Here is a 23,898-nt window from a genome sequence, read left to right on the forward strand (position 1 = left end):
GGCAGGACGGGCGGTAAAATACAGCTTGATCATGAAAGGTGGCCGACGTGACATAAAAAAGGCACTGGCTACATGTAAGTTTTGTTGACAGTACGATCACGCGTTGTTGGCCGAAAAAACTCTGGAGGCTATCGTAACACATTATTACGTCTACACGTATTTGTTGCATATTTCAAGATGATTGGCAAACAGTAACGTTCGTGTTACAGTAGTAAGGTTACACTCGAGGTAGTGAGTACAAGGACCGCGGCGTACCGTATCAAAGTGGGTGCTAGTTTTAAGTGTTGACTATTTTATCTGTTCGCCGTATTTGTTTAGATCTTGTAACGTGTTAAAACTGTTACTTTGCAAGAAGTGAGGCTTGCCCGTTCGATCTTGACAGGACATACTAGTATGCTAGTAAAACTAATAGTGTATGACGCGCCTCCTCAATAAATTGTAACGATAAAACTCTTGAATGTGTAATTCCTCTTTAAAAGAGATGTCAAACAGCAAAGTGCTCCTCAACATTCAGAAAGTAACGTCCAGTGGGTCAACTACATGTAAATATAATTAAACATAATCTCGACACAATCTGACGGGAAACAAAAATTGAGTTGACGGACGGAAAAAAATCAAGCTGACTAGAACTCTGATTATGTCGGTTTAAACCGACAGTACATTTTAATACAGTACCGAGAAACGCCACGGCTAAAAATTTTCTCTAGATCACGAAATGATAAAAAATATTACAATCGGCGTCAAGTGTTGGTCTGCGTGGATCTTTGGTCACATTTTCGCCTAGATATGCTACACAAATAACACCGTGAACCAGTGCTTGTAAACTTGCCCCATTTTCAATGTTAACTGAGAAGTTCCATCTGTATTCAACTTATTTTAATGCCCGTATAAACGCAAGAATCCATCCAACACGCTTCAGTGGTCGGTCGAGATGACAAGTGTTAGCCATGTTAGCAGCTGTCTTGAATTCTTTCCGAAGCCTCGCTAGATCTCATAAAATGCACGAGGGCCTAACTGATTTTGGACCCCTGGCGGCTTTCCTCGTACTGTAGCAGAAATTCTGGATTCTTTCTAAATTATATGTGTACGTGTATGAAAAGAACGATTTATCAACAACGGAATAGATAAACACAAAATCGTCGCCTGTGTTTTTTTAAAACATCATACTTGTTACACTTGGAATGGGTAAATAGGTTTTGTACAAACCTATACAGTTTATTTCCCTCTTTGCTCTTTGTGTACTGCACTGTATCGCAAAGAGAGATGAGGAGTACATTCTATATTAGCCGTGTAAAAATCGAGTATCAGCGCTCAAAAAACTAAAGAAGTAACATTTGCAAAGCAAATGCGTAATGTTTACCTTCGCATATATACGGTCTGCTCTATTAACATTTATATATAGTCAGACAGGAGTCTAAATCCCTCTTGCTATAAAATTGCAACATGATGTAACCCAACACTAGTTACCATGGTAACAGACAGTCTGGTTATTTTTTTCCCTTGGTAAACATATATTTATTTTGTATGTATCTTTTCATGATGTCTTGTTTTGACCTGTACTTAGCCCAGTGTGGCAAAAATGTGCAATAAAGGTCGTCATTCATTCATTATGAATGATAGTTTTATACCATTCATTTTTAAATTAAAACAAACACCGCCGCTCAAAGAAGTATGCGAAGGAGACTAGATTTTTTTTCCAGACCTGATCAGGTGTGAAGGTGAAGTATCCTGAGGCTGTCCATGTCCTTTGTGTTACCGATACAAGACGCCCGAGTACGATAATCTCCAAGCAGATCTTTCGGTGGCTGCAAAGACAGAATCAAATCGACCAGACAGTATCAATTTGCCAGACAGTTACCATCTATCTTTTACCATACATTTGCTTAAAGCCCCCGTCACACATTCAGAACCTTCCCCCGACCACTAACCAACCAAGGTTGGGAGCAGTCTCGCCATATATTTAAGCCACGCCTGACTTTCGATAAGAATCGAATCACTTCAATTTGAGTCGAATTTGCCTTCCAACCACGCCCCGACCACTGCAGACCTACTCCCGATCACCAGCCAACTAGTCCCCAACCATGACCCAACCTCCCGTCCAATCCCAAATGTTTTGAATATTTCTAAACATTTGGTTGGTGCAGCCGAGCAGTAGCCAACCTCGCCAAACACCATCCGACCAGATCCGAACTTGCTCCCGACCTATTCCCAACCATGGTTTTGAGGGAGTGTTCGGGAGATCACATTCAGCTATGCGTGACATGGGCTTAAGGTTAGCCATAAAACGCTCAGTAGTATTTTCGTTGTGGTTTAAGTTACTGTTTACAATGTACCTCACGTATACCGCATACCCCGGGTAGAACATAGCCCATGGCTACAGCGGAACCTCAATGGTTACTGTGGGCAAAATTGACGTCAGCTACACCGACTGTACTTTTGACATTTGCCTTCCAGTGCCTTAGGGCCGACAGTAACAAGCCTTCGGTATGCAGTCTTGACGCAAAGTAACATTTAAGCGATCGTCAATCTTACCTGTAAGACTTCAAGCGTAATGGATTTCGCACAGGAGCTACCAGTGAACAATTTTCCACCTTACTTGCCGAGTCTGCCTGGGCTTATTTTCTAGTTGTATACCGTTGGTGTATACGTGTATCGAACAATTGGAAGTGCCCTGTGTATTTTTAGACTGTTACACCCAACTGAATGTGCTATAGGGCGAAATACGATAGACAGCGACTACTGAACGATTTTATTAGTTGTCACTACTGTGCTAGTCTCAGCCAGGCTAACAACGCGGGTTCAAAAAACCCTCTCGCGGACTGACTCTCCTGGCCAACTATTTCCCTTTTTTACCGAATTCTATTGTCTGTATCCCCCGTAGGAAGGCCTAGTGGAGGCTAGCGCTAATACTGTGCCCTTGGCTAGGTCACGTAGTTCATTTACCTAGCCTTATCACTATTAGCGCACATAAATTAAAAAAATGCAAACAGGACACTGATGTCATGCAGGAATATAGTGGACAAAGTATGCAGTTATTTTTCCATGTGTTTCAAGGAGAGAGAAGAAACAGTGGATGAACAATATTAGTACACAGTGTTATTTTTAATACAAAGATCTGTAGTAGATAGCGTTAAATGTAGTATTTCAGTGTTTTATATTCCAATTTTATATCCTCTAGACGAAATATGGTCACATGGTTATTATCATTTATTATAACATTCATTTATTCAATCAACTCAGGCGTCTTGTTATGATACTACCGTGTCCAGTGGACCGGGTGAATTTATTAAATGCCTCAGAATAATACATGTTTTGAATCTTGTACTGGCTTGCAAATGCGAGAGCATGTAATATAGTATTACACTGAAGTATATCTCACACTCACATACCGTACGTATGTGATTTGACAACATATTAGCTTTGAAACGGATATTTACATAACATATTCATGAAATTATCAATCGTCGCATGTACTGTATTAAAAGCGGTCGATTTAGGCTTCGTTTGCACAAAGTGTCGAGCATGTACATGTACATGTACTGTATGTACAAAGTGTCGAGCATGTACTGTATGTTCAAAGTGTCGAGCATGTACTGTATGTACAAAGTGTCGAGCATGTACTGTACGTACAAAGTGTCGAGCATGTACTGTATGTACAAAGTGTCGAGCATGTACTGTATGTACAAAGTGTCGAGCATGTACTGTACGTACAAAGTGTCGAGCATGTACTGTACGTACAAAGTGTCGAGCATGTACTGTATTCATAAAGTGTCGAGAATGTACTGTACGTACAAAGTGTCGAGCATGTACTGTACGTACAAAGTGTCGAGCATGTACTGTATGTACAAAGTGTCGAGCATGTACTGTACGTACAAAGTGTCGAGCATGTACTGTATATTCAAAGTGTCGAGCATGTACTGTACGTACAAAGTGTCGAGCATGTACTGTACGTACAAAGTGTCGAGCATGTACTGTATGTACAAAGTGTCGAGCATGTACTGTACGTACAAAGTGTCGAGCAGTACTGTAGTCAAAGTTCGAGCATGTACTGTATGCATAAAATGTCGAGCATGTACTGTACGTACAAAGTGTCGAGCATGTACTGTATGTTCAAAGTATCTACATTGAACATGGGTCAAGAACATATAGGTTGGATGAATGTTTGATATTTGCACTCACTCTTGTATAGTCAAGAAACGGAACATGTCTCTTTGAATCTCGCTTTTAAAAATACATAATAATCCACTGTACCTTACTGTACTGTATGTACAAAGTGTCGAGCGTACATGTACAAAATGCCTTCATACTTGCACATTGCACAAGAGTCAAGAAAACAACATATAGATTGGATGAGTGTTTGGTAAACTCACACTTGTATGTTGAAGAAAGGGAACACTTCTCTTAAAAAATGTCGCTTAAATACGTAATAATAATTTTTAAAAAGTTAGAAAGTTTTGTCTGGTACAGACTCACTTCCGGTTGTTCTTGTTATTGTTATTGTCCAGTGCGTTCAAATGTTGGTTCAGCCAGTGGCGAACCTCGGCCGGGTTGAAGAGAAATGGTCCCTTGCCGCCTTCATGTGCGATCACGCCGTTGTGTATGATGTAGAGTCTGTCCGGGAAGGCGCCGTACGTGTGGTTAGCGGCGTTCCGCATCGTGTCTACCGCGACGTCGAAGCCGAGTCCCCGCCGGTCGTGCAGCATGGCCCTGGCGGCGTCGCAGCGCTGCTCCACCGTGCGGTGCTGCCGGATCTGCGGCCCGCTGTGGAAACACCAGCCGTCGGACGGGTGGGCCTCCTCTATGTACACTAGTAGAAAGTTGGCGGCGTTCCGATAGTCTTCTGCCAGCGCGGCAAAGTCCGACAGGGCGTCACGGAAGGGAGGGCAGGTGTAGCTACCGAAGCAGACGACGAGCGGCCGGCTGCCGGAAGCGTAACTCAGCAGCGTGGTGTCCGTCCGCCCGTCCAGCCGCACCAGAGCCGAGTCCGCCGCCGGTCGACCTTTCCCTACCACCTTGAAAATCCCAACAACCTGGGAATACAGCAGCGACTTGTAAGAATTCAGCGTCAGAAATTCTTCGATCTGATACCTGTCCCCGTCTGGGCACATCACTTTGTCCTTCGCCATGACGCGCTGAAAAAGTCTCTTCTTCGCGTCGGGCGAGACAATGTTCAGGAAAACCGACGTGATCTTGGCGACTAGGAAAGCCGTGCTGAGAGCCAGGTACACCGCCAGGAATTTGACAAGTCTTACGGTAACCAAAGTCAGAGCCATTCTGTACTATACCGTCTCTGCCCACTACGGCAATGTTCCGCGCAAGATCTGACGGTGCGACCCTCATAAACTAACGAAACCAACTGCCCCTGGCCATATCCAGTCCCTGTATATATATAGAGGGGCGTCTCCTTCCGTGTTGATTGGCATGTGGCAACTCCCCTTATCACTGGCCAGCAAACCCTCTTTATAAAGTCGCGCCACCCAGAGTCACGTGGTCTGGATCTCAGCCAATCGCAACGCGACTACGGCATCACTTACCTACGTCGTCATAAAAAAGGAGGTCATGTCAGGACAACAGGAGTTTTCACGTACACAGCGCCGGAACCGCTCTCAGCCAGTTCATTTACTCGCCGATATACGTGCGGTAGTCTCGTATTTCTAAAAATAGGCGTTATCCATTCAGATATTTCCGCACGAGAACATCTCAATTTGCAATAAAAATACACTCCGGGTCACTTGCGGTCAAGTCTTAAGCTTTATCATGAGCCAAACAATTGAAATTGACATTAATATTGGGTGAGTAAATTGTAGATAAGACTAATAAAGACTTGTTATTCCGTTGATATGATGGAGGGATACAGGGTAGCATTAGTATAATGGGTTTCTTCCTGAAGGCGTATGTTAAGTTCAAGGACAGGTATTACGCACGGAATGAACGTATCGAGTATAATATTCTATAGGGCTGTTAGAATAATCACACACGTATACAAACATATACACACACAAACACACACACACAAGCAAACACACACACACGTACACCCATACACTACCACTACACACTACGCACACAAACACACACACACACACACACACACACACACACACACACACACACACACACACACACACACACACACACACACACACACACACACACACACACAGTCACACACATTCACACATACAAACACACACTACGTACACACAAACACACACACACACACACATACATACATAATATACACATACATACGAAAACACATAAAAACACACACACACACACATACCTACAGACGTACGTACACACACGCACACACATACACACGCGCACACATACACACGCGCGCACACACACATAAATACACGCCTTTGTTAGTGCTTTTACTATTCTAATAAATGATGTTGTTAATGTTTAAGTCTCCATGACCTGAAATGTCAGCAGGTTTACGTCCCGAAATATAACCTTGTCCTTATGGAAACTCCCGATAAGGGCTCGTCTCATCAGTTCATGACGCCAAACGACCCTCACCTTCAGTGCGTCACAGGAAATGAATGGCCAAAAGGATTTAGGTTTCGACTTCTTTTCAATGTGTTTTGTATGCGGCTTTCTATTTTGTGTCGGTATTTTGAACCGTACAGGATACAATGATACGATTTATGGAAACAACTATTGAGCAAATGGATACTGCACTGCCAATTTGACATCGTCTTGTCAATTTAATACTATACTGAGGCTAGGCTGGCAGCCACTAAATGATCTGTTTGGAGACTAGGCTGAAGACGTGAATGAATGAATATTGAACGAATAAATGAATGATTGGATGAATAATTGTATGAATGAATGTTTGCATGAATGCGGTGCTTGAGCACTTCCTGTGCCTACTATTGACGGGTAACAAGTCGTTCGGTGTGGTATAGTTAGCTGCCGCCGCGCCGCGTGCCTACGAAGCTGGTGTGTTACGCCGAAGGGCTGTTATACCGGCTATACTGATACAGATACAGATACTAGCCGTTCTAAAATTTCCCTCCATTCTCTTGCACACGTGAGATGCCAGCCTAATTGCCAGAAATTGCTGAGCCAGTAACTGTGCAAGAACGTTTTCACTACATATCAACACACTGCAGCAAATGACAGTATTATTTGACTAAACATATTTTGTATTTTCAAATGACCCCTTCAAATGACACTCCTCCTAACTTGATCTCTATGAAAAGCGGCCCTGATGTCCGAATAGAGCAGTTTTTTAGTATAAATAAGGTCACAAACAAACAAACAAAAGCAGCTCATGTAGATTCCGAATGCTATCAGAAGAAGAATTATATTGCCCAGCAATCATACATGGTACAATGTATTGTATGGAAACAACTTGAACATGGTACAAAATAAATCTAGGGGTATAGAATAAAACGTCTTGTTGCATTGTGGGAGGTGGTACATCTAAGGACATATTCAAATCTATCTCTAGCAACGAGTCTACTTAAATCTGTTGTACGTAATTTGATAAATGCGAATATTAGATTACTAGTAGATGCGTAAGCCGGCAAGCTAGACCGTCATCGCCCAACGCCAATGTCTATTTAAAACGGAACTGGTATGTACGGTCTATTCTATTTGCAATACTAGTAAGCTAAACTATCCTACAACTAGAGTTCCACGATCTCATACCTTCGCCCAATGATGTTAATTTTTATCACTGACAAAGCAAAGATTATTGCTCCTGCTTATGGAAATAGGATCCTCATTTGCATGAATTATATCGGTTGATCATATTCTCCACCAAAAGACAGCCTTACTTTAACAAAGAAAGCCATTCTATCATTCCATCATAAATTATGCAAATGAGGTCCTTATTTGAATAAGTTATGTTTAATGATGTTCACATTCACTTAACGTTCAAATGCCCCAAGTATGAAATTTCGGGCAGTTACCAGTATGGAGTTATAACATTTTCTCATTAATTATGCAAATTAAGTGTTAATTTACATAATCAATATTTGCCTGTGTTTCTCTTGTTCTCAATTACATGTCACAAGCTTAAATAGTCCTATTAATGTAATGCAGCTTATCTATAGAATTTCCTCATAATTTATGCAAATCACATCCAAATTTGCATAATTGTCGCATGGTTATGTCGAGCGTCACTTAAACTGCCTACATACTAAAAATCACGACGATCCGTCAACCGGTTCTTGAGTTATCCTCTTTTGAATATTTCTAAAGAAGCGCCCCTGCAGTTTCAGAGCAAGCCGCGAGGAAGCCCAAATCTACGTCACTTCTTCCCCAGCATGAGAGCTACCCACCATTCAAATTTCGTGACCCTACCATGTCCAGATCACGAGATATCAAAACCGGAAGTTCCGCTGCAGTACCATAACAAGCCCCCAGGAGGCACAAAATCTAAGCATTTCTGGGTCTCCACAAGACCTACCTACCTACCAAGTATGAAGACAATCTATTAAAGCCTTCTCGAGTTATCGTGACACACAGCTACAGATAGACACACGAACGCCTCTGCAAACATAACCTTCTTGGCGAAGGTAAGTGTAACGAGCTGGATGCAGCACATCAGAATTATGATATGTGACACAAACGATGATATATGTGTGTGAAGCTCATGACAGAGGTCATTCCACCCTGGTAGTCGAACCAGACGCGATCTACAGGACGTTCTTCACGATGAATGTTTATCACTCACGTACACTTCAACTAGGTCCCCGTTCTATACTTGACGGCGCTCTCACCACGCTCTCTCTGCGACCTGAAATTGGCCGGAGAGCCGAGAGATCGCCAAGGTCGCCATGGTAGCGCGCAGGGAGCACAATGATAGGACCATGGGCGCCGTCACCTCGGCGACAGTTTTGAACTGGCTCCGAGGACGGCGATCCAACAATAAACACAGAGTACTGTAAACACAGAGAGAGCGCCGTGAGAGCGCAGAGAGAGCGCTGTGATAGCGCAGAGAGAGCGCCGTGAGAGCTTCGTGAGAGCGTAGAGAGCGCCGTTAGAGCACAGAGTGAGCGCCGTGAGAGTGCTGAGAGAGCGCCGTGAGAGCGCAGAGAGAGCGCCGTGAGAGCGCACAGAGAGCGCCGTGAGAGTGCACAGAGTGAGCGCCGTGAGAGCACAGAGAGAGCGCCGTGAGAACGCAGAGAGAGCACCGTGAGAGCGCCGCGAGAGTGCACAGAGAGCGCCGTGAGAGCGCCGTTAGAGCACAGAGTGAACGCCGTAAGAACGCAGAGAGAGCGCAGTGAGAGCGCCGTTAGAGCACAGAGTGAACGCCGTAAGAACGCAGAGAGAGCGCAGTGAGAGCGCAGAGAGAGCGCAGTAAGAGTGCAGAGAGAGCGCAGAGAGAGCGCTCTCTCCGCGCTCCGGCCAATTTCAGTAATACATACATATATTCGCTCATTGCAAATACATCGCAGGAAAACTTCCGGAAAACCAAATAAATACAAACAAGAGCGTATTCAGACTTGAAACACCTCAGCATTACTTTTGCCCTTTAACATGGGTGCATGTGCAAGCGATCAAATTTGATTAGCACTTGGTAAACAAGCCACTTAGCCCCGTATTGCACGCTGATCACGTCTGCAGTAGTAGATCTGAATCTTCAGTCAGAACTTTGTTTTTGTTTGATCGTTTTAAACTGTTTGTTTTGGAGTCAAGCAAAAAAGTGAAAAGTACAATATTTATTTGGTATTAGTACTAAAAATGTGGACGATTTTACATTGACGAGTTTATATTCATATATTTTATGTCATGTTGTAAAATTATTTTTACAGTTTACGTTGTGCTACGATACGATTTCAACTTTGAACTACATCAAAACATTATAGTTTTGTAGGTGTGAGAGTGATGTGGACCCTCGAAGTAGTACGATTTCAACTTGATGTCCTGATGACATTTCAGCCCTTTGGTTGCTATCGTTGGGACAATGTCTTTTGACCCGGTAAAGCATAATTGATAATATGATATTTGGTTGGCACTAGACGGTATGCAGACTGTATTGTCTAACTTGAACTCTGTGACCTTCCCCTATCGGAAGAACGTCAGTGTCCCCCCGGTGACCTGTGGGTAATTGTGCGGGTTGAGGAGTGTCTGACACCTGCAGGTACTATCGGGCTATTTTTGACTCGGCTATTGTTCTTCTTCTCGGAACTCGGGCGACTGGGGAGGATTGTTTTTGTCGCTGACGTCTTTCTCTGACGTCAATGACGCGTGTCCGCACTCGACCGGTCAAAGTGCTGTTGATCTTTTTTTTTCAAAATGGCGCCGACGTTTCACCTGCACGACTGGTAATTTATGACCCATAACTTACCAGTTGTTATGCCTGTCTGTTACGTAAATAGCCTGAACCGATCAGGACATGACACGAAGCTCTGACCGACCACAGCATGTGGAGAAGTCAGGAGTGTGGATCTGTTCTTGAATTAAATAACATATAAAGAGTACAAAGAATCGGGATGGACTCTAGCAAATCACTAAGTTTAGTCTCACCAAAAGAATACAAATCAATAAAAGGTTTATTGCAAATTCATCCCCGAGAGCTAATTTCAAGAACATGATAACAAAATAATCAGTGAAAATGATAATAATTAATGCTAATGCTACTTTGGATATAGTTATTGTTGGGTTTGATTTCTTTTCTGTGTGCAGTGGAGTATGAAATGCGCGACATTTTGCGAGATGTGTAAATTGGGGGGGGGGGTGTTAATACAAATGCAGCTTTTTGTAGGCTGGGAAGCAATCAATAAACAAATAACCAAACAAATAGTATAACAGCAAATGGGTGTTCCAAAATACAGACAACCCCATCCACCCTCCAGTAGGGACAATCGCACGGATATAATCTAGTCACGTCTAAGTGTGTGCAGACAATGCCCGTTCACCTGATGTGAACTTTCAGGGTATCGCACAAATAATGATTGATGACCTGACAGTGTAATGTGTACAGTGCACAGTACTTGTGTGGCCCACTTCACACTAAGGTCCCATTTCCACTAGGATAAAATTGTGCGGATCGAGCCGAATTGATTCGTTTTGATCCGGTTCGATCCGAAGCCGGATCAAAACGATCCGATTGCTTGAAGCCGGATCAAAGCGAATCAATTCGGCTAGATCTGGATGATTTTATCCTAGTGGGAAAATGTTCTAAGCTTGTGTATCCGGATTATTAATTAATTAAAGCCCGAATCCACCGAAGGAGGTTCAATGTTGGCTCTTTCTGATCTTATCCACAGATCCCAAACAATCTCCGGGTGGTAATTTCGAACCGGCTTCAGATATTGCAACTAGAGTCTGAACGCAATGTGACTTACATATTACGGTTTACTTTGCATATTGATCCGGTCAAATATTACGGAATGATATTCATATATAACACATCGCTCTGTTTCTTCCTCTTCTTCTTCTCCGAACAAATAAAGTCAATGACCTGGACTAGACGTCTGTCACCATGGTAACTAGTATTGTAGCAGACACCCTGTGGTGCTGGGTTACATCACATGAAGAAGAAGAACTTTATTGACACAACAAAAAGTACAGCGACTTTTGTAAGGTCAAAGATGTATGTAGCAGGACAGAGCTACAGAGGATGCTTACCATATATTATATATAAATGTGTTTGAGTAATGTTCAATGAACAGAGCAGTAGTTTGTTAGGCTAGACCTTATGCATCTGCTTTGCAAATGTTACCTTTCTAGTACTTTATTTATATTCAATACAAAAAGGTACGCGACTACATCTCCAAATGTAGGACCACGCCAGCACTTGGCCGAGGTACCGAGCGACACTGGGACTATGGCACGGCGCCACCTTGCGTCTTTTCACCAAACTACAAAGGATTCCAGCTTGGCCGACTTGCATTTGGGCGCGATTTCTAAAGAACGTGCAGGTTGTGAGATATGTGACTTACTTGTGTCGCTTGATGGGGGTACTTAACCTCAACACTATCAACAGTTATATATATATTTTTAATCAAGAAAAGCAAACAGTGCTGCTGAAGTAAAGGTAAAGGTCAATGACTGGAAGACTTTGGCACACACACTTACCTGATTAAAACCGACCAGACTGGCGCCGATGCCCGGTCGTTATGTAGTACCTAAATGTCGTCATGCGCAATGGACCTTTCTAGAACATGCTTCTTTGTACGCACGTCCTACTAGTCCAGTGGCATAGCTGAAAAATTGTACACTTTTGTCTAAAAGCACCAAATTTGGGACATATGTAGTTAAATGTACTTATTCTAAGAAAATCTTGATTTGGGGGCATCTAAATTTCTGCACAGGAGTGATTTTCTGGTGTATTTTGCTATTTTTGACTAAAAATGTATATTTTGTGCCACGACAGTTTAAGCAATGATTATGACATTTGTTACAAACATGCACCACTGCATACTATGTGTTGACTACTCTATTGTTTTTTTTTCAATAAAAATAATTTTTTCGTTATTTTTACAACAAAAATGCATACATGTATTACATATCACACTACACACACTTTGACCAACGTAAATATTTGTTTGTTTGTTTCGCAAAATCGGTAAACCACCTTGCATAACACACCATTTTTGTACATGTAAGTACAAGCTGCGTAAGACCGGACTGTAAGGTTTGAACCACTAACACCGGGAAGGTCCCCTACTCTTTTCGATAAGTGCAGTGGGTTCTTTAACCATGTGTGGGGTGTGGCTCTCCCCAGACACGGGACCTCCATTTAACGTCCTATCCGCGGGGCCGAAGTTAGGTACACATTTGCACCTGAGTGAAGTGTGAAAAATATTGTAGAGTGCCTTTTCCAAGGGCACAAGATCGGTGACATGGTATAGGATTCGAACCCGGGACCTCCTGGTACCGAGCCAACCACGCTACCAATTACTCTACACGACCCGATTCTACCACCAGACACACGCATGGCCCAAACTCTGGCTTCATTTAAGAGACTCTTAAAGCAATAGGCATCAGAAACAACCAAACCGAATGGACACGACCCACATGTCATATTCAAGCTCTCACTCTTATGCTATAAGAATGCTTTTGTACCATGTATGTGTAAAATATGTGTACAGATTTATTAGGACTTTAAATTATGTAAACTTGTATATTTTGTCTGACCCTTACTTCTTCCCTCATGACCTCAATGAAAAGCGACCTGCAGGTCGGTTTGAGCTTCTAATGAAAAAAAAAATGGCAACAACAGCTACAACATAGCCATGGCATTTGTTGAGTAGAAAAACAAATCGACAACAGACCTAATCTCCACCAGACTTCTTTTGCGGGGTGAATAAATCGTAGAAATCGTAGCAATCGGCCTAAAAAGGGTATTAATTGGCCAAAGGTAGCCGCCTTGGCCGGGAAATGGAGCTTCTCTTGCCGGCTACCTTCTCTGACCAATTAATACCCTTTTTAGGCCGATTTCTACGATTTCTACGATTTCTTCACTCCGCAAAAGAAGTCTGGTGGAGACTACAACAGACCTACGTCCTGACAATAAGGCCATGTTGATTTGATTATATGAATGACATCCGCGCGTGCATTAATTTTTGGTCTTTCTTTAAAAAAAAAAGTTTTCAACTATACTGTAAATCGTTCTAAACAGTTGCAAAATAAGCAAATATATACCGTACGTTGAAAAGAAAATATTTGAAAACGATACCAATGTTGTAGAATGCCAAAATCAAACGAAAAAGACGAAAATGTAAAGAAATGATTTTGAAGAGTAAATAATTCGCCATACCATACTGATTTGTTCAGCCTTCATGACCACGTAGATTTCATAATGAAAACAACTTTTTTTTGCAAAACTTTTTTTATTCGCACGCTCGCATCAGTTTTGAGGTGCCCAGGGATGTCATCCATATGATCAAATCAACATGGCCATACAAAGAAAGCGATGACGCGCTTTAGCAGCAGTGATATGATAACGTGATAGGCCGTGAGCGCCCCATTGCGCGCATTAACAGCATGACAACGCGGTAGTGCCTAAACAGGCTTGAACACGATACAACGGCTACCGTGCAATTCGCAAAGATGTTGCAAGATGTCGCTTCAACTTCAGTTCATTATGTGGAGATTGCCGTTTTACTTTTCGAAAGTGTCTAAGCTGTCAAGAAACTTTCATCCAGTTCCAATTTTGTCAAATGGACAATTTTCCTAATGATATAATTTTAATATACCCCATCAGTAAAAGTTAACATCGATAGCAAGGAGTACAATAAGTACGGTTTGGTTAAGGCCATGTTGACTTGATATATATGGATGACATTGACGCACGCATGAATTTTCTTCAGTTTCAAAAATAAAGTTTTCGACCATACTGTAAATCGTACAACATGAGCGAATATATGTCGTATGTTGCAAAAAAGTACTAGTACAATGTATTCGAAAACGATACTACTAATGTCATAGAATGCCGAAATCAATCAGGAAAAGAAAAAAAAAATGTGAAGAAATGAAAATGAAGAGTCTATTATTATTCACCATACCATACTCTGTGCAGTGTGCTTAGTCATTTGTTCAACCTTTATGACTACGTAGATTTCATAATGAAGGAATTTTTTTTTTGCCAAACTTTTTTTTTATTCGCACGCTCGCGTCAGTTTTGGGGTTCCCAGAGGATGTCATCCATAAAATCAAATCACCATGGCCTAAGGACGTCAAACCAGAACATATATATACGTCGTCCTAGACAGCCTTGCCTGTGGCAAAAGTATGACGGCCGCTGCAATTCAACATCAGTTCAGTTAGAAAGTAATATTTTTGCCTTTCATTACGACTTCTTCGAGCAAGGCGCTATATCAGTGAAAACTATATTTGCTCTGTATTTCAGATGGCAGTAGATCCTTTGAGTACCAGATACACAGAACGTACTGTCAGATAAATTGGTATCATATAGAATATTAAATTTACAAAAAAAAAATGAGATTCTTTCTCGCCATGTACTCCGCAACCTCAGCGCAAACCTCGACCGCCGCACCAAGATAAGGTCACAGCAAGTAATTTTTATGGATGACATCAGCGCGCGTAGTAATTTTCGCCTGATGTTGGAAAAACACAAAAAAATTTGTTGCCTTCTGACAGTGGTCAACATGCTGAAAATGGGCAAAGATATCTGTTGCCATGCCGGAAGGTGGATGGCAGATAACTATAAAGAGAGGAGAAAAGGCTTTGATTTAATATTTTGTTTCTTACTTGTGTGCAGTGATATGTTATATTGGCTGCGTATATGTACAATGATTGAACCAAAATTTTAAAATGTAGGAACCTTGTTTTTTTAGGCGCGCCTTGTTTTTTATCGCCCTATCGCATCTAGATTTGGAGTCTGCGGCGGATGTCATCCATAAAACTTACTTGCTGTGGCCTAATCCTGATGATGACTTCAGGGGTCTCGGTAGGTGCAACGTGCCTCTAAATTTATTGACGCCACGACTTGACGCATCTTGGAGGATTTATGTTTCTTCTCTCCTTGGCCGTAACACCGGGCGGTTACAGGCCCTGAGGCGGAGGGTCAGCAGTGGATACACCGACAGATGTGTGCCCCCGGCACCCTGACGTCCAACCGAATCCCTCGTCCTTACGCTGCCTTGTCACTATCGATTGAAACAGCCTATAAAGATTAGGCCTCCCAATGTACTTCGGCGATAAGTGATCCGCTAAGGATTTTGAAGCCATCTACTGTAAAGGCTATGGGAGGAATTGTCCGGCGGCGACTACTCATAAGATACTAGGACTCAAAGTATTAGGAGGAAGATGTGTTTAAAATTCAATGTGTCTTCCTCTGAAAAAAAAACAAGAACTTCACACTTCGTTTACTGTACTGTTCTTTGATGCACATAGACGTAATCACATAATTAAAATTATACAATTACAGGTCTTTTTAGTAAAAAAAAAGAACAAACATGCACACATTGCGAAGTATTATACGAAGACTCCTTAAAAAGGATCTTAATAATATGAAGCAACAAGAAAAAATTACATGTGGCAAAGAATCGCATCTTTCGATGTGAATCAGATCAAATTTGAGTTACATTTGAGACAAATTTGACCTCTAAAAATGTATCAACCACTCCTGACCTATTCCCAACCACCAGCCAACCAGCACCCATTCATGGAACCCCTTCCGTCACCAACCGAATGTATTAAACATTTTGAAACATCATCGTGTTGGTAGTTACATGTTTAAAGTTAAAACTTTTGGTCCAACATAAAAAAAGATTCTCTCACTTGATTGCCATATACATCAGGGCCCATCACCCTTCATTGAACCGCGACGGGGGCCGACATCGTCTACCAGATACCTTTGACCCAGTGTTGACGTCACACTTCAAAGAAGCCACGTGACAAGCTTCACTGTGTCAGTCTACTGAGGAAGACCAGAGTGACTGATCGAAAGCTCTAGGTGAGAGAATTTTTGCGCTTGACCAAAATCTTTAACTTTAAACATTTTGATACATTCATTAGGCGTTTCCGAGCATTAGCCAATCTTGAAAAACACCAGCCGACCTTTCTCCCGACCTACTCCCAACCATGGTTGAGGGGAATTCGACAATGTTCGGGAGGCCACATTAGGCTATAATGTGTGACAGGGGCTCAAAGGACATGCTGGAATATCATCATCGCCAAGAAAGGTTACCTTCTCGATTGAAATGAAAAGCAACCAAAGGATAAAAAGGTCATTTAAGCCACGACGTGAAATCGCGAAGACGGGATTAAAAACGTTATCAGTCATAAAATATTAGAAGTCTAGAATATCGATTCCTGCGAAGATTGCCGTAAAAACTTGGTAACTCCATTTTGCTTCGGACCAAATTGAAAGATTTACCATATAGATGCCGAGGCTCCAGGGGTATAATTTATCTCAGGGAGTGCGTGTACTTGGTGGAAAAGATATCGGATTTTCCAGATATATAAGATCCCTAGAGGAAAGGTCTTTGAGGCTATCAACATGGCTCCAAACATGGCGTCGTGGCTATATTGTTTCCCGTGGGCTATCTGTATTGATAATCTTTTGTGCCACCTTGAAATAGCACGAAAGTTGGAGGGGATTCATCTTACTACTACTACTGTACATATGCCACCTTCTTCTTCCGTGAAGTTTCATGGAAAATAGCTTTTTTTGTGAAGGAATCCATCAACCTTCCCTCGACCGGGACGTACGGGGGGCGGTACCGACTTCGGACGAACTTTGACCCAGGGCTGACGCCACACGTGCTGAAAAAACCAAGCGTCTACAGCACTTGGGTCAGATCGAGAGATTCGGATTTAAAAATTACGGTGAGTCGATTTTTTGGGGGTTGGAGAACAGTTTAATTTTGATTGTGTGGTTTTCGTATCAACTCAGCTTTTGTTTGTTCGTTTGTTTTTTGCGCATTTGATCAACGAAATAAAATGAACATAACATAACATAACATAACATAACATAACATAACATAATAAAAGACATATGCGGGGGAAGATAAAAGACCGTTATGCCCTGTCCAGGATCTTACTCCAAACACATAAATTGTATGATACATTATACATCATAATCGTAATTAATAAATAGTACAAATAATATCAACAACACATAATAATGATTAATATTAGATAACAATAAATAAATAAATAAATAAGAATAAATGATTATTAAGAAACGTTTCCTGTTAAAGATTTGAAAAGCGACCAAGGTGGAACGACCTACCATCAGATTTACAACATTTAAGAACAAATGACAGTTTGAAATCAGGACTCATTAGGTATTACCGTGCAAAATCAACGTAGACGAAACCATTGCAGCTCAAGTAAGAGCAAATGAATGTGTTATAAGTAGTCATTCTTTTATTCATGTTGTATAGCAGTGAAATGTTGTTGCTTTTATATGATTGTGTAGTATTTGTGACGATATGGGCTTTGGAATCCAGGAGGACTAGTTGCTTTTGCAGGCAGTTTTGCAACTTATGGATATCCCAATAAAATTTATTTCAAGTATTTTTTTTTCTTTATTATTCCCTCATTTCCAACATGGCGACGGCACACTCAAGTTATATCAACTCATTGTCGCCACTAACACTTGAGTTAAATGAGGAAAGTCGTGTAGAGTGCCTTTCCCAAGGGCACAAGATCGGTGGCATGTCAGGACTCGAACCCGGGATATCAAGTATTAAGGTGTTACGACCAATGTTCTCATTGTTGACCGTGATACGGAGATTCACTAATAGGGGCTCTGAAGTTCCTTACATGTGTCAGACGCGGCCCTGATTAAAGAAACCAGCGAACGTCTCTCCATTAGAATCATATATCAGTTCGAAAAAACGTACGTGGCCTTGGTCCAGAGGCTTCGCCTTTCGACCCGTTTTACCACCCTCCTTTGATAACCCGGCCGTGTCGTAAAAGAATAATACAAAGTTAGATGCACTCTTGGAGTCGGAGGGTGAAAAGGAAAAACTTGGGCGCAGACACATCGGCGCGCGCTAATGAATGAACCCTGCCTCTCGGAGCGCCATTACGGGGAGAGTACGGGCGCAGGGTCGAGACCTCCTGAAGCGATTTGGTAAAGTTCTCGGGCTGTCACCGCTCACTACTTCCCATATGGGGGAAATAATCCACTTTGAATAGCGAGACAACTAATGGAATCTGGTATCCAGAAAACAAATGGGATTTGTGGAGACGTCAAGTGCATCGCGCTAGCTCTCTCCACAGAATTGGGCGCTCTCTCCAGAGGATACTGCTGCCATGCTTCGCTGATGCTCTGCAGTAACGAGAGAGGCTACAGCCATTACCGGAGGATGCCTGCCTTTTGGAGAGATGTTTCACGTCCGAGTGTGTTTAGGCTGTAAAGTAATCAAAGCGCCCGGAGCAAATGTTGCTCATATGTAAAATGACAACGTTCATTTATCACAGTACAGTCAACTTTGTCCAACAGCTCTGATGTTTTTTTTTACCTCCATGAAAAATGGAGGTATTGTTTTTGGCGCGTCTCTCTCTGTGTGTGTGTGTGTGTGTGTTTCCGCAGATTTAACTTCATAACGCCTTTATGGATTGTGATGATATTTGGTATGCTGGTAGGTCTTAGGAATCCAAAGGTCAAGGCCAAATATGGGCCTTCTGGTGGCTGACTTTGGTACTGCAGCAGAACAAGGCACGGAAAACAGATGTGCGGGCTATGCAACAAAACACCAGCACACTCAGCGCGCCTGATTAATGAGGTTCTCCCTCTGGAATAGGCTACATGTACTATTACAACCTGACCTATTTCAAGCCAAAGGTTTGGAAACAAAAGCCTGTGTTATTTTGTTCTGTACTGTAGTGTACTGTGTAAAAACATTTACAAAAACTCATATATTTCATGGAGGTATGAGATCTCCGAATTCTTGTTTATTATTTCTTCAATTCTGGACAGCGGTAACTTACATACGGAAGTAATTTCATCAGGTTGGTGAATGACGAAATAGCAAACTTGTTTAACAAGACCGTTAAACAGGTTTAGCTGACCGTCTGTCATCTTCAATAGCGTAATTATGACGTTGAATTTCATTTATCAAAACATCATCTGCCTGAATTTTATTGTTATTTACAGAATAATCAGCCGTCTGGGACATTTGATCATTTCAGCATTAGGAATTAATAATGACAATGATAATGATGTTTATTTGCACATTCATGCCCGTGAGGGCTAAGCACAGTACGTGTAGTTTTTTCCATTAACACTGGTGAAATCTTTTCATATCTGTTGTGCACTGAAATAAGAAGCAAGGAATTGTATTGCACCATTGGAGTTTATGTATTATGAACTAAAGATTTCACTATTCTCTCGATCAGAAGTGTCAGCAACATGTGTTATCTCATGATCTCCGTGTAATAGTCTGCATAAAGCTGCATTATGTAATATTAGGATGATACAAAAGTAAATTTTCTGGTCATTTCTTTACAAAGTAAGTTGGTACAGTTGATGCAATTTTTTTGTGCAGAAATGTTACATAATGCAATAATAATAAAAGTTGGAGACGATAATCAGTCATGTCATGACATGTTCTTCACGCCTATTATCAGTTTGCACATATTTTCATTTCTCGAATAAAGAACAACAGATTTCAAGAGTCTCGATGTTAGAGACAGACTTGAATATATCTTTACATGTAATGGTCCCCACAACGCAAAAATAGGATTGCTTTGTTATATTAGAAATATACAGACATTTGTGATTAGCCCACTCGATTGTAACACTTTATCAAAGACTTGTACTATCCCTTATTGTTTTTTTTAATAATTAAGATATTTTAGTTTTATTCGACATTAGGTCTTATTCAACACATTTATTTCATTGTTTGTTACCCTCTTTATGTAGTTTGCCATACATTGTACCATGTGCAATTGTCGTGCAATAAAGTTTTCTATGTGGTGATTGTGCTGTAGACTCCTACGGGAATTATCTTGCAGTGTGTAATCAATGGATCGCATTTGAATACCTTAAATAATTGGATGTCACGGGACGTTAAGACACCAGACCATTACTGTCATGTTTCGGTCATCTGAGGGAATTGTGTTGACAGTCCACGTAGAGGCACTGTTGCATCCAGAACCGTGCCTGTCTTGTTTTTTTCTTACATATTCCAACATGTAGTCACAAGACGTGGTGAGGGCACATTCAAGTTTTTTCAACTTATATTAATGCCGCCACCAACACAGGGGACAACACAATACTCATTTTCACCTGAGCGAAGTGAGGAAAGTCGTGTAAAGTGCCTTTCCCAAAGGCACAAGATCGTTGGCATGTCAGGACTCGAACCCGGGGCCTCTTAGTTCCGTGAGTATTCTGCCGCTACACCACACGACCCCACAAATTGTTCTATGCCTGAATTGGGTAGTGTTTGGATCAGGCACGGTTGCTTGGAATCCAAGAACGCACATTTGCCCCAGACACGGAACTGGATGGTCCATGCGTATCCAGAATTTTGCCTGGGGCAAATTACATTCTTGGATACGTAAAGACTATCCAGAACCGTGCCGTTGGCAAATGTACGTTCTTGGATACACGGAGACTGTCCAGAACCGTGCTTGATACTACCACTAACTCATTCACGCATAGAACCAGATATGCACGGCTCTGGATATTCTTTACGTATCCAAGAACGCAAACGTAAAATTGCCCCAGCCACGGTTCTGGATATGCGTGGACTATCCAGAACCGTGCCTGAGCATGGCTCTGGATAAGTTCTGCACAGTTCTGGATAAAACATCCACACAGCAAAAGGTTACACAACTTCCCACTTATACATGTACCATTCTGTGTCGCTAAGTACATTCGCAAAAGCAATCGTATTTGTAGCTCATCAGTACATATATACCTGCTCTGTAAATGGACCTCACCTGTATTTAAAATTCTGAAGTAATATACCCCCTAGGGAGAACAACAGTAACTTAGAATATACATGATGATCACTGACTGGAAACAGTTCCTCCTTTTTCTTTATTCAGTTTTAATCGAGTTCTTCTCTTGACGGCATCGCTTTTATCAGATGCGAATGACGTTAGGGACAAGATTACACATATGGCTTGGAAATGCGTTCCCGTAAGTAACAATTGGTCCCAGAAGAAGTTGAAGCACATCCCTGATGAAATGTCATCAGTGTACGATTCCATTAACACGCTACCTCGTCATTATTCCAGATTCAGACTTAATGTAATGATTCAAGTCGACAGCTTAAACTCTTCATTTCTGCTAAAAGCTCACTCAAGGTTGCAAATGAGATTAGAATCGTACCCTTACCAATCCTGGGACCAGTTTCTTCCTGTTTTACGTTATAGTGATTGACGGAGAACACATTTCTTGTAATGGCCTCCGCCACCTTTCCCTGGTTAATGGGATGACATGGATTAAGGTAGGATTATCTGTACCAATAATGACATTTCGTCCTCAATCATATGGAGTAATGTCACTAGTAATTTGCGAAAAGCTGCAGAAATTGCCAAAGTTTTTTTTAAACTTTTAAATCACAAGTTACATTCACCTACGACCCCACATTTGCATATTGAACAAGAGTTCCGAGATCTCATACCTCCATGAAATATGGGCTTGCTTTGTCCTCATTAATTATGCAAACAACCTCTACATTAACATAATAAATGCATAGCGACGCAAACCTTTAAGTAACTTACACATGTTACGAGGTATAAAATTCCCATCATTCACCAATAAGGATTCACAGAATTTTCACATTAATTATGCAAATTAGGTCATCATTTGCATAATTGGTATCTGTTGATGTTCCGCCTGCCACAGATTAAATAGATTACATGTATAGCAGTACCATTATATGAAACACTGTAATTATAGAACTTCCTCATTAATTATGCAAATTAAGTCCTCATTTGCATAATTTGCATTTAATTATGTACAACTGTCTCTCAGGTACCTACACACCAAAAATGATGAAAATATGTTGTTCCAATGTGGACTTATTGGCTTTGAAAGTTTTTACCAGAAACTAACCTGCAGTTCCAGAACAAGCTGCTAGGGGGACTAAACTTACGCCACTTATTCCTGACAGGATTAGCTATCTGTCACGAAAAAGTCAAGACCATAGCATGTTCAGGACAAAAGATACAAAAACCGGAAGTTCTGCTGCAGTACCAAGGTCATCCACCAGGAGGCCCATACTTGACCTTGACCTTTGTCTTTCCAAGACTTACCATCATACCAAATATCATCACAATCCATAAAGGCGTTCTGAAGTTATGCTGACTACAAAGTTGCGGAAACACAGACAGACACACACACACACACACACACACAGACAGACACACACACAGACATACATACAGACAGACACGCCAAAAACAATACCTCCATTTTTCATGGAGGTAATTATAGTTGCAAACAACGGTAATGTTAAAGTTACATTGACCAAGTTATCTGACCTTTTACAGTATTTAGATTTGATCTATGATTATGACTTGATTTGAAAACTTCGTTTTGTAATTTTTTAGTGTTAGGCTACTAGTGTTAGTTACGTTATGTTGTGTTATTTGTCCTCCTTATTTTCTGTATACATCTCACAATCTACGTTATGTTACTTATGTGTAATGTTATCATATTTGTACAATGTATTATTTTTTGTTTCCTGGGACTTCTTTTCTTCGTGTATTTATGTTTACCTTCGCAGAAAGAAAATACATTGTTATGTTTACCGAAGAAAAACATATTACCTTTGCTCAGTTTATTCTTCTTCCTTTCCAAACACTATAAGGTCAATGACCAGAACCAAACGTCTATCACCATGGTAACTGGTATTGGATTACATAATTTTGCAAGTGCCATGCAGAACTTCATACTTCAAGAGAGCCTGCATTGTCACCATATAAATAAATGTGTTTGAGTAACAAACAAATCAGTAGTTTGTTAAGCTGGGCCATATGAAGGTAAACAAATTGCAGTTGCTTTGCAAATGTTACATTTCTAGCTTTAATTGTTTCTTCTTCTTACGTTCCACTGAACACACAAGGTCAATGACCTAAACCAGACGTCTGTCAACATGGTAACTGGTACATAGCAGGCACCTGTGGTATTGAATTTCCTTATGTTGCAAGTTGAAAATGGTTTGTTAGGCTACACTATGTGAAAGTAAGCATTATGCATTTGCTTCGCAAATATTACCTTTCTACTCTAGTATCTTTATTTCTACTCTAGTATCTTTATTTATTTCACAATGAACCATCATTCATATGATTGGGGTAACTCGTAGGTAGAAGAAACTTTATAAATCACCAGCTCGTGTGTGAATTAGTTTCATCGTAAGTTGCTTGATTGTTAAAAGCTGTTTTATGTGTCAATAAACCGATAGAATTACACATGCCGTCTGGGTAAATTAACACCAACACGCAGGTTCAAATGAGGTTATATATATCTAAGTTTACAAAGCCGTGTGATTT

At 41.2% G+C, this 23,898-nt stretch overlaps 1 protein-coding gene across 1 annotated transcript; it reads right to left on the minus strand.

Moving 5' to 3' along the window:
* Positions 1-4,056: 4,056 nt before the first annotated feature.
* LOC109464663 (type I iodothyronine deiodinase-like) lies at positions 4,057-5,338 on the minus strand. Its single transcript, XM_019761699.1, has one exon. The coding sequence runs from the start codon at positions 5,271-5,273 to the stop codon at positions 4,470-4,472; it is 804 nt and encodes a 267-aa protein (XP_019617258.1). The 5' UTR covers positions 5,274-5,338; the 3' UTR covers positions 4,057-4,469.
* Between the last annotated feature and the right edge of the window lie 18,560 nt (positions 5,339-23,898).

The sequence above is a fragment of the Branchiostoma belcheri genome, unplaced genomic scaffold, assembly GCF_001625305.1.
Source record: "Branchiostoma belcheri isolate BF01 breed outbred unplaced genomic scaffold, Haploidv18h27 scaffold14, whole genome shotgun sequence".
NCBI lineage: Eukaryota > Metazoa > Chordata > Leptocardii > Amphioxiformes > Branchiostomatidae > Branchiostoma > Branchiostoma belcheri.

What these genes read in the sequence shown, in the direction of transcription:
- LOC109464663 (XM_019761699.1), bottom strand. Translation starts at nt 5,273, where the DNA reads ATGGCTCTGACTTTGGTTACCGTAAGACTTGTCAAATTCCTGGCGGTG.